This window comes from Epinephelus moara, chromosome 22 (genome assembly GCF_006386435.1).
Source record: "Epinephelus moara isolate mb chromosome 22, YSFRI_EMoa_1.0, whole genome shotgun sequence".
In the NCBI taxonomy this organism is placed as follows: Eukaryota; Metazoa; Chordata; class Actinopteri; order Perciformes; family Serranidae; genus Epinephelus; species Epinephelus moara.
Window position 1 is genome coordinate 4,665,134 of NC_065527.1, and position 12,448 is coordinate 4,677,581.

Here is a 12,448-nt window from a genome sequence, read left to right on the forward strand (position 1 = left end):
TTGCTTTACAAAAACGTGAAAAAGCAGCTGTGACCAAGCTATCACGAGGTGAGTAGCATTGTAAGCATAATTAATAGCGATATACTTCAGTTTGTCTGTGTGTTTTTGTATGCAAGCGGGTCTGCTGCGGTCTGCTGACAGTCCAAAATGGCGGCGGTAGGACGAAACCATGGGCGAGTCTGTTGCTATGGGGCGTTCTATTGAGCTTTGGTATCCATGCTCTTGTTCAAGGGCTCTGCCTCGAACCACTCTGTATAATCAATGACGTATCAGTGGTACCTCCTACCAGAGAGTGAACCATCAAGATATAAATCTGCCCAGTCAGCATGTCGACTTAACACTTCCCTTTACATGATCTGATGTGTTCTCAACAGAGATCTGAACCTTCTAACATGGGCAGAGGCGTTTCTTGGGCCACTAAAAGTGCAAAGCTCAGGTGATTCTTCTTCTTCATATATGTGGATTATATGAACTTATATTGTATATTACTCAATTGTTTGAGTGAGGCGTCCTTGGGAGCTTTGAAAGGCTCCTATAAATAAAATGCATTATTATTATTATTATTATTATTTAGGCTACAGATTTATTGATTCTAGGTTTCTTTTAATGTGGGAGAAGAAGTACACACACACACACACACACACACACACACACACACACACACATATATATATGTACATTTTTTTTAATTAGGAAACTGAAATTGATGTGTGCTCCACAATATATTGCTTCAAGTCGAACTTCAATAAGGCCTTCCCCTGATACCTTAATAACGTTAACGTTAACTGATTTGTAAAGTGAGTCCAACGAGAAACACAAGCACGGTACTTCCGGTCAATGTTTTTTTTCAGAATAAAAGCAGAATATCTGTGGACTACGGAAGCGCATTGAGATAAGTCTCGTAATTTTCGAGATAATGTACCGTTTTTTTTAATTTATTCAGTGAATGCAGTGCGCTTCAACACATAAAATCAGTGGTGTTTTTTTTAAGGGATTAAAGTAATTTTACACACACACTAAATAAAACATGAAAGTAGCAAATGACTTCTAGGGAAGTGCATTGCATTCACTGAATGAATTAAAAAAAATCGACAAATTGTCTCGTTATAATGCGATAAGATCTCGTAATAATGAGATCCTGATGTCATAATTATCTCAATGCGATTCCGTAGTCTACACATATAACGCTTTTATTCTGAAAAAAAAGTTGACCGGAAGTACAGTTACTGTGTTTTTCAAGGACATCTTATCTCCTAATTACAACATAAGAGCTCGTATTTTTTATTTATTCAGTGAATGCAATTTTTTAAACTTTTAGTCTGACGAGATTACGTTAAAAAGTGGTACAGAAAAGACACAAATTCACCAGATTGCAGGAAATCAAATTTTCAATTTCCAAAAAAAATGTTGAAATTAATGTTGAAACGAAACCTACACCTTTGCAACATTTCTATGAGCAGAAAAAAATAGTCTTGTGAATAAAATAAAGCTCTCAATGACCCGAAAAAACGAAAACGGAAGTACGTAGAAGGGAGTGCTCCTTCGCGCCATCTCCTCCTTACTCTTTGGCTGGACATGCTAGTAGATAGCTGCTGAATAATTAAGGAGGTGTTACCACCCGTGGTCGACTAATTTTCTAACAGGAAGGACACTTTGGACATTATATCATCTCTGTGAGCGGAGCTATTTTAGTATCACATGAAACATGAAAGGGGAGACCACCCGAGGGGTAAATACGCCATATTTAAATCATATTTTAGCTAGCTTTGATAGTAGCATTAGCTAAAGGTAGCAAACGTTAGTTGACCAACAGCCACGTTAACGTCAGCTGTGATTAGCTGGTCATGTTTGCAGCAGACACCAGTGGACTGAGGGAAACTGATAAAAGGTACAAGCTGTGTTTTTGTGTCAGAGACAAACTGGACACGTGTGTGTGTGACATTGACAGGAATGTGTTTGTCATGGTTGGTGTTTCACAATTTTCCATTACTGTTTGCAGCTGTAACTTAGTTTAAAATAAGTACAGTGAAAGACAGTGAATAAAGTAGGCTTAGAATATTAGTGTGGATCAGATTAGATCGAACAGCATCTTACTATTCCTCCTCATTCACTGCTGTGTCAGTCACCCTGCTGATAGCAAACAGTGTGTGAGTCGCAGTGGGTTTGTTTGATAGCTCAGTGTTCAGGTCCCTGACATCACTGCTATTTGGACATCGATTTGTCAACAGTGGAGACATTCTGTCCCTCAGATGCAGACAGCGAACAAAAACAACTGAGTTACCCTGGCTGGTCATATTGGCCTTGATCTAGACCCCCTCCCTCCTCTTTCCTCCCAACACACACACACACACACACACACACACACACACACACACACACACACACACACGTTTGACTGTTGTTTCTCAACACATTATCAGGGCCTGTCTTGTGACTCAGGCCTGATACACTAAGTCGGATCATTAGTCTGGCTTGTAGGTGTCAGGCCGGTGGCTATCAACTTCAGGGAACCAAGGATTTACCAAACCACCAGAGCCAATGTCCAACTGAAGGGGCAGGATTAAGAATTAAAGGTGCTGACATAGTACAGGGATAGTCGGTTCATCAGTCACTCAGTTACAAAAAATGAACTGGCAACCGTTTTGGTTTGACATGCCAGAGTCCCTGCTTCTAGGAAGATTTGCTGCTTTTCTCTGGTTTATACTCAACAATAAAAAACCTTTGGGTGTTGGATTATTGGACAGTCAAAATGAGCGATATAAAGATGTCACCTTAGGCTTAAAAACACTGTGAGAGGCATATTTGAACAATTTTTTGACAGTTTATTGAACAGATGACTGGTCATTTAATCAAGACAGTAATCAGCACATTATTCAGTAATAGTTACAGCCCAACTCTGGGGAATCAAGACCGTCATGGCGGCAGCTGAAAGCCACATGACTCAGCAGGGAGAAGTAAGCACAATAGTAGCACACGACTTTAGCATCAACATTTTCAAACAGAGGCAGCTGAAAATATGGACTTCTTGGGTTAAAGTGAGAGTTCACTCCAAAATCAAAATTATATATTTTTACTCTCACCTGTAGTGCTGCATTTCAGTCTGGATTGTGTTGGTGTGAGTCACTGAGTGTTGGAGATATCGGCCGTAGAGATGTCACTCAGTTTGTGGTGCTCAAAGCACCCAAAAAATACATTTAAAAAAACTCAACAGCAATGTCTCTTTCCAGAAATTATGAGCAGTTTCATTCAGGGACTATTTTCTTTCTACTGAACTACACCAGCCAGCCGCATCACCGCGCAGAAGGAAACGTGCATCTCCTGCTAGCTTACATAGCACCGCTGAGCTAGCTGACGTTACAGTTCACCTAAGAAGGACACCATTAATGTTTACATCTCATGCTGTCTCGAGCCTTAGCCTCTCGTCCATGAGTAGATGCACACTTCCTTCTGCACTCAGCAGCTCACACCAAAACAATCTAGACTGATAAACAGCGCTACAGGTGAGAGGAAAAATGTGTATTTTTGATTTTAGGGTGAACTGTCCCTTTAAGTAGACTCTGTAAATAGGAGTTATGGCGTCAGAAATACTGTTGCTGCTGACAAGCCCAGAAGGAAATCTGCGGCTTTGTAAATGGGAACATGAAGTGTTTCGTTGCTGTCTGCTCGTTATGGCACATCTGTCGTGCTTTTAATGGATATAATGGTATCTTTTATGTAATTTAATTCAAAGTTTGTTTCAGACTCAAAAGAGGGTTGATAGCAGTGTAAAAAAAAAATGATACAAGATAAAACCACAACAAGTCATTATTCAATTTAAAGAAAAAAAACAAACATATTAGGACGACCTTAAATGTTTTCTGAGCCTGGATGAAAACAGAGAGCAGCTCCTCCTAAGGCTGGTTAAATCCTCTGATGCTGTTCTCTGACTCATCCAAGCGATGCATGAAATTGAAAATCAGACGTCTTAGAGTGTCCTCACATGACTTACAAACTGCTGACTGGCACTTTGCCAAATGGGAACCTGAGGCAACAACCTCTTGTCATCATTGTAATCCACTAGGAGCCCTGGCATGCTGCCTTTCCTGTAGGTAAGCTCTATACGCAGGTGTGCAGAGAGCTCTAAATAATGAACATTTTACACTGACAGAACACAGTCTGAGCATTCATCGGTAAATATCTGTGTTCATTCATTCAAATCATCAGTGAGAAAACGGCCAGGGTATTTTACTTCCTGTTACATCATCCATGCTTCTTAATCTAGTGCTTATTTTTTTGTAAATATGTGACATGCCTCTGCAGGGCCGGAGTGACCCAGCGAAACGTTGAAGCATTAAATGAAATCTAGATGATAATTGTCTGTGACGTCTCATACGGCGCCTTCTTTCCTCTGTAGTTCAGGTTGTGTCTGCATCACATGGCTCTGCTGCGGAGATACCCTCATCACAGCTCGTCACTCCAAACAACAAGATCCTTCAGTTCACTCAGGTACCAAACAGCAATCAGGCCGCCATCACAGGTTACTGTCCATCTATGACGATGTCGCTGTCTTGATGAATGTGATTGTTTCCTGCTTTCAGGGAAGGTAAGCGCAGAGGGCTGCTGTGGAAGACACTTGCTGGCATCTCTGTGGGTGTTCCTGTGGCAGTGGGTGTGCAGTATGCTGTGTCTGAACCCAGAGACAGGAGGAGGATGAAGGTTGTGATCGAGGGATTTGGTCGCTTCTGCAGGTAAGAAAGGAGTCAGCCACATCTGTTTTCAGTGGGACGCAGCTAAACCCTGCAGGAGAAGTCGCTGGATGATGTCATGTGCTACGACTCTCTCTTCCTCGAAGGAGGAGACAATAAGTTAGACGATATATTTCAGCCCTCTCAGTCGATAATAGGATGAATGTCTAGGATTCATTTCAGCAATATACATGACCACAAGTTAAAACTTACAAACTTACATTCTTGTCCTGTTTGAAGTCCCAGCGAGCTTCTTATCTGTGTGTCCTCAGAGCTCTCTCTGTGGGAATCTTTATCTCTGTGGATTACTGGTGGACCACCAATGTGGCTCTTCGTGGCCGAGATGAGGTAAGTTCTCAATTTATCACAGGCGGTTACTCTAAAAATAAAAAAGGTCAGAAAATCAGTACCAGCTATAATTACTTGCGCTTCTAAAACCAATGATTGTTGGTCCACTCATCACATCAATCATGTAAAGTTCAGGCATGTTTTCCTCAGGCCTGTCACAATAATTATGTCATTGAAGATATATGGGCGTGACCTCGATGGGGCCCGTTGTGTTCACACATGAGAATGTCGGCTAACATGATGCCAGAATAAACAGAGTTTTCCCAAACTTTGCACAAATCCGAAGAAGAAATCCCCAGCACTTCAAAGACGACAAAGCGGAGCTTACCGGGTAGTCTGCAGCTGCGTTCTCAGGCCATATTCACACGAAGACGGAACCGATTTTGTTTTTTAAAAGTTTTCCATAAACACGGAATCGTCTCAAGATATGTGTACGGCAAAATGAAGCCACTGAAAACGCTGTAGTATATATGCAAGGCCTGTAAGTGGCGCTGCAACGCTGCCACAAAGTACACCAAAAACAGAGAATAAGAAACGGAGCATGCGCATAAAACTTGACGAACACGAAGACGAAGATGGCGGAAAATACAAATGCCAGAGGCTTTTGCTGCCTGCTGCAAAAATGCTATAAGGGTCAGTAGCTTCTGCAGGACAAACGCAACCACTGCGTAGTCAGCCATTGTTGTTGCGGCGCCTTTACGCCTAGCGCATGCAGGTTAAGGGAGAGGTGGGGTTATGGCGTCATCGCTTCAGAATAGAGGCGTACTGTGTTGTAAATACAGAGACGCGAAGGTGGCGTCTTCAGATTTTTTCACTCTGGGACCCGGTTTCAAAAGTTGGCGTATTTGGGCTCCTAAAACGCTGCTTCCGTGTTTACGAAAGTTCTATACGATAAAAAAAACCTTTGCGGATACACCTAATCTCGTCTCCGTGTGGACATGGCCTCAAAGTGGAAGGGGCACAGTCCTGATAGTTGTTAGCTTGCCAACGCAACACGCTAAAAAGTCCATTGTGCATAGTTTTACCCTCCAACAACTTCGTCCTCCACTCCGTATATCCACCAGCAAATCACAAGGCTCCCAGAATTAAAAGTAGGAATTAAAAGTTCATTGGTCTTTTAAAGGGTGTACTTGCATTTTCATGCTATTATGTAATTATATTGGGAGCATAAAATGGTCTCAAAATGAAATAACCACAAATATATTGGTTATTGCAGTTATTTCTTGGACGACATATCATCCAACAAAAGAAGTAATGAAGACCGGTGTATTTTTCATTACTTTGTAAGTCGGCTATTAAAATGCATGAACACTATGAGTTGCATCATTTGCCCAGTTTTAGTCAGAATTTCATCAGTGGTCTCTGAGACAAATAAAAAGCTTGGACAAAATCTAGGTTACATAACTTTCAGTGATTAACACAAATATTAATTCATATTCGTCAAGGGACCTTTGTTGGCCTTCATGCTCATCTCTCGCCACACATTCCCTTTTGTACACTCAATGTCACAAAAAATAGCATCAGTAAATAAATATTTGGTTGCATCATGGATTGGTGGTCACACATTTACTCACTTTCAGTTTCTGTCACTGTGGCGTTAATATTTTCTGGACAATCATGTCTTCCTGCCGTCCTCCCCTGCTAGAGCAGTCCATCCTATGTGGCTGAGATGTCAGCCTGCCACCAGAGGGCAGCAGAGTATATGGTGGATGGAGCCGTGAGGAACGGAGGGATATACATCAAACTGGGCCAAGGTCTGTGTTCTTTCAACCACCTCCTGCCCCCCGAGTACATCCGCACCCTGCAAATACTGGAGGACATGGCCTTGAACAGGAGGTACAAAGAGGTGAGGGGTGCAACACAAACATGGCACGTGGTTCAGTGAAAGAGGACAGCTTGAAATTTCTCAGGACGTGTTTGTGTCTGCAACAGGTGGATGCTCTCTTCCAAGAAGACTTCAACAAAACCCCAGAGCAGCTTTTTAAAACGTTTGACCATGAACCTGTAGCTGCTGCCAGCCTGGCCCAGGTTCATAAGGCAGAGCTGTTTGATGGGACTCCTGTTGCTGTGAAGGTGAGAGCTGATGGTATCAACAAAGTCAGCGTTTGATTTCCTTGGTTCAACTCCCAGAAAGCAAAAGCACATGTTGAGTAGACCGCACAAAAAATACTTTGCAGAATCAGACCTCATCTGGTCCCCACAGGTGCAGTACATCGACCTCAGGGATCGGTTTGACGGTGACATCAGAACATTGGAGATCCTACTGGACATTGTCAAGTTCATGCATCCCAGCTTTGGATTCCGATGGGTTCTTAAGGTCAGGGAACAGTTGTATGTCTCAGTTTACCCAGCGCATGTGTCTGCGTGGAACATGTTTAGCTCATTATTGATTTTATTCCACTTCCTGCAGGACTTGAAGGGCACCTTGGCTCAAGAGCTGGACTTTGAGAACGAGGCCAGGAACTCAGAGAGGTGCGCAGAGGAGCTGAAACACTTCAGTTTTGTCGTTATACCTAAAGTCTTCTGGGAGCAAACCAGTAAGGTGAGGTTAATTAACAGCGGTACAAAATAACTGGACATCCATCTTTTCCTTGGCTAAAGCGTTTCTGCTTTTTCCCCCTCTCCATTTCAAAGAGAGTGTTGACAGCAGAGTTTTGCAGCGGCTGCAAAATCAACAATGTGGAAGAAATTAAAAGACAAGGATTAAGTTTGAAAGATGTGAGTTGGTGCTCTCTACACAGCAGATGATATTCAGAGCAGAGTATTATTATTATAGTGATGCTGTCTGAAATACCTTAGTAAATATTTGTTTTTTCAGACTGCAGATAAACTGATCCGAACATTTGCTGAGCAAATATTCTACACCGGTTTCATCCATGCCGACCCTCATCCTGGAAATGGTGGGTAGATCGGTGTACGTGAGTGTGCACGTCTGACAGTATGAAAGAGAATATTAGTATAAGTATAAAGCATCAGGGAGCAGTGTAAAAAAAGGAATGTCAGAGTCGCAGCTTGTCCAGCACCATCTGGGAGATTACTCCATGATAACAAAATGCTGCTTCACCATGTTTTGTTCTGACTCTTGGGACGGTCAGTAGGCCGGCCTCTGATGTCCTGAGGGTCCTGGAAGGTTCATATGTCACAAGCATGTCAGAGATTTAACTGGCGCTGAGCCTCAGAGGGATTTATACACAAGCAGCAAGATTTTGAAATCAGTTCTCTGAGTGACAGGTTGCTGGTGAAAGGATTTCAGCACTGGACTAATGTGATCATATTTCATAGTTTTTGTCAGGACCTGAGGAGCAGCGTTCAAAACAAGCTGACGAACAGCTTGTTTTGAAAGTCATACAACAGACCACTGCAGTAATCTAATGTACCGGAAATAAAGGCGTGGGTGAGCAGGAAAAAACATGTTTACAGCCTGGTACACAAATTTTTTGTCTCTTTCGTATACGTTACTACGGCTTAAAGTTAGACAAAATTAAGGGTGTGTTCGCTTTGAGTGACAGGTGGGTTCTGTCTGTTGACAAGCTGCTATCACGGCGACATTGGTAAGGTGAGGTAACCATGGCATAACCCCAGATTCACAGAGTAATGTTGTAACTGTAGCGGTCACTATTTGAGTGTATTTTCAGTTAATGAAAGTTAATCGTAATGTTTTGGTCGCCTAAAAAAGTCTTGTTCAGTGTTCAGTTGGACTAAAAGACCCTCTAAGGAGTTGGATATTTTGTTTTTCTGCTAATTGCATTTTTTAAATGGTTTGAAGTTTTTTTTTTTACTAGGAAAAATTAGCATTAGCTGTAAACGCACCTTGCTAACCATGCTAGCAGTGAGTGTTAGGGTTAGCTCCACCCTCTCATCCAAATATGGTCACTTCTGGCTCTAAAAAACCAAGATGGCGACGGCCAAAATGCCAAACTCAAGGCTTTAAAACAGCAGTCAACAAACCGATGGGTGACATCACAGTGGCTGCGTCCATTTTTATTTTTCAAGAAAAATTCAAGAAAATTCTTATCAGAAATGTTTGTTTTCAGCTTTAGAGAGAGAGGTCATGTCAAATCTCAACCAGAATAGCCTCTCCTTATAAATAAGTTCACAAAAGTGTTTTAAAAGAGGATACTGATTCTGCAGACTCATCAGACAGGTCATTTTATATTATCGATAATGTCTTTGTGTTTGCAGTTCTAGTGAGACCAGGTCCTGATAAGAAGGCAGAGTTGGTCCTTTTGGACCACGGCTTGTACGAATACCTCAGTCAAAGGTAAGATCTGTCTGCTTAGTTATGACCTGTCTGACAATATTTAACTGTCAGCTCTAACGGTGACCTTTTACCCCAGTGACAGAGTGGCCCTTTGTAAACTGTGGAGGTCCATAGTCCTGAGAGATGAAGCAGCAATGGAGAGGTACTCCAAAGCTCTCGGTGTCAAAGGTGAGGACACTTACCTTTACTGTTGAGTGGTATGCCAAGGAATGCAGTGTATTCCCCTGAGGTGCATGATCCAGTCCAGTGTAAGAGACTTGTTGTCCCCCTAACAATGATTTCATCTAATTTGCTTTGCAGAGTACTTCCTCTTCTGCGAGATGCTGCTGCAGCGTCCCATCAACATGCGGCAGCTGGGTCTGTCCAACATCCTGAGTCGAGAGGAGACGGCCTACATGCGTGAAATGGCCACCGACCGCTTCGAGAGCATCATGCAGGTGCTGAAGGCGATGCCTCGGCCCATGCTGCTCGTGTTCCGCAACATCAACACGGTCCGAAGCATCAACATTGTCCTGGGAGCGCCGGTGGACCGCTACTGTGTCATGGCCAAGAGGTTGGTGCAGCCGCTGGTCACACTGCGGTCACTGTTTGAGAGATGAGCTGAGGTTAAACCATCCCACAGCACAACATGATCATAAATGTAACTCCAGTAATTGACACTGGTGCTACAAGTGATGTCCGTCCTGTTTTTCAGTGCGGTGCGAGGCTGGGGGAAGATTCAGGCAGAGAGGACAGGCATGCTGCCCAGGCTCTGGATCTTCCGCTGGGTGAGGACGACATGGGAGGGCCTCAAGTTTGAACTGGCTTTGAGGTAAAGACTCATTTAGTGTGTGTTAAGAGTCCAAATGATGTTTTGTGATTGGCGCCAACACATTTGATAATGACTCCTTTACAGATGGGAAATTGCGTCGATGACTGTGACGCGTTCCTTCCTGAGCCTGCTGTCGTACTTTGGTCTTATATCTCTGGACGCAGAGATGTACGAGTACCTGAGGTAGTGCACCGACGCCACACTATGAAGGAACGTACAATAAGGACCTATTCCACGCACAAGTTAATGCAATACAGCAGCAAGGAGCCTTTGGTTTCTGTAGCAGCTCCTGAAGTCACTGCTAATAATGGTGCTGCTCGGTTTCCACACCAAATCATCCTGAACTTCCTCAGAACGGGTGAGAACGTATTCGACTGCAGGACTGTGAAGCACCAAACCCACTCCAGTGTAAACTGAACCAGAACTCCACAATCAACAGCCTTCTGTATGTACTTCATTAAGTTATCAGATATTTTAATATTTACTTCTTGTTTTAGTGTAATCTTAGGACAGAAAATTGTTTTGAATTTTAAATTTTAGATATTTTAAGCTGCGGTTTGTTTTAAGGAAAGTGGCCACATGTATCTCTGTCAGACTATGTTGACGCAGCTGCAGCGTTGTCACACCACACACAATCATGTAAAGCTGCATCCCACTGGAGCGAGAGAAAATGTTAAAAAATATATATATTTTAAGGCAAGACACTCCAGGTGAAACCAGTTTTTTCATGCATATCAATTTTAAGATTTTAGGCTACTTCTCTTCCGTAACACGTCTTCCTTCAGATGAGCGGGATAAAGTTCAAAATGCACATTTAGGTGTAGTTAGGATTCTGTTCTGGAAGTGCATGCAAAAAGCGCATATTTAATTTGATAATGCGCATATTTAAACATAAAACTTAACCAAAAATAATTGTCTTTATGCAAGTAATCAGCTGGGGAAGTTTTATGTTATCTATTAGTTAAATTGTTTACCGTTTACCTGTAGTGTCTTGTTTTTGTCTAAAAACGTACGAAAATTGACAGTTTGTCAGTTATTTCTCAGACTCTGAGCCATAAATCTCCACCCCAGCAGCACTTATTTATTCCTGTCTATAATCAGGAGGTTTTCACTGACGGGTTTGTTCATATATCATACACAGCATCATTTATAGAACATTGAAAACATGACAAAAATGATTTTCTAGGCTGTTGACAATATTTTCTGGTTTATGGACGGATAATAAGAGACACCCTAGATTCCCTCTGTGAAAACGTTTGCCTCTGTCAGTGAAATGAAACGCAAAGTTTGAACCTGACTGAACATTTTGTCAGATGATGCCTCATCGGAATATTTAAACATGAAATTGCAGTTACATTTTTATTTAAAAAATAAGTGTCTTACTGTAAGTGATCAACTGGGGAAGTTTTATGTTACCCTATGTATCTGGGGTGTCTCCCCTCGCGTCCTGATATATGCAGCACTTGAAGAGTAAAAAACAGCAGCTTGTTAAAGGTCCAGTGTGTATGATTTAAGTGGCTATATTGGCAAAAATGGAACTTAATATTATAATTATGTTTTCTTTAGTGTCTTTAGAGTTTGCCATGTTTCTACAGTCGACCAGAACGGACATACCAAACACTGACTCTAGATGGGGCAATTCACATTTTCATATCAGCCACCGTAGTGAGTAGCCCTGCTGGGACGAGTCAAACAGCATCGGAAAAGCACAGAATTTTAACCTGAAACTGTCTTCTGTGTTTTTATGGATTTAAATCACTGGGTCTCTGCAGGTAAATCAGCTCCTGGTAAAAACCTCCTGAACGTCTGGATCTTAAGTCATCAGAGAAGAAAGACGAGCACACAGTAGCAGGTGTTGGGCTAGCGCTAGCAGCGACTGATTTTAAACATGAAGCTGCTTTATTCAGTGTTTTTATCAGTTATAATCACCTGATGTGTTTGTTTTGGAGAGGAGGAGACCTCAGCAGATAATTTGGCTCCCAGTAAAAACCTCCTGAACAATGAACACTGAAGAATTCTAACCAGGAGCTCACGCTTGTCACATGGGAGACGTTTCAGCTGGTTGCAGTCTGCAGTCCTCACTGCTAGATGCCACTAAATCCTACACACTGCTCCTTCTGTGTTGGATTAACCCTTTGTGTTTGGTGTTACATGAATGGAAGTTATGCTGTCTGTGTTTTGGTCCCTCCTGACTTCAGTTCAACAATGAGTCCACTCAGGCCAAACGAACAGCCCAGTGTCACCTAACCAAATGTTTTTAAATTATTTTAATAATGTTAATAAAATGTTCTACCTCCTTCTTTA

The 12,448-nt window shown here is 42.2% G+C and overlaps 1 protein-coding gene across 3 annotated transcripts; it reads left to right on the forward strand.

The window, feature by feature from the left end:
- Nucleotides 1-1,577: 1,577 nt before the first annotated feature.
- adck5 (aarF domain containing kinase 5) lies at nt 1,578-12,442 on the forward strand. 3 transcript variants are annotated; one of them, XM_050034839.1, is made up of 15 exons: nt 1,578-1,729; nt 4,394-4,485; nt 4,578-4,727; nt 4,997-5,072; nt 6,718-6,918; nt 7,005-7,145; nt 7,276-7,389; nt 7,483-7,614; nt 7,707-7,790; nt 7,891-7,972; nt 9,255-9,333; nt 9,410-9,501; nt 9,634-9,886; nt 10,028-10,144; nt 10,229-12,442. In XM_050034839.1, exons 1-15 carry the CDS (start codon nt 1,706-1,708, stop codon nt 10,329-10,331), a joined length of 1,740 nt encoding a protein of 579 aa, XP_049890796.1. In that variant the 5' UTR covers nt 1,578-1,705; the 3' UTR covers nt 10,332-12,442. The 3 variants fall into 3 exon arrangements, with proteins under 3 accessions (XP_049890796.1, XP_049890797.1, XP_049890798.1); XM_050034840.1 differs by lacking the exon at nt 1,578-1,729 and adding an exon at nt 1,744-1,888; XM_050034841.1 differs by lacking the exons at nt 1,578-1,729; nt 4,394-4,485 and having other exon boundaries at nt 4,588-4,727; nt 6,723-6,918.
- Nucleotides 12,443-12,448: the final 6 nt, after the last annotated feature.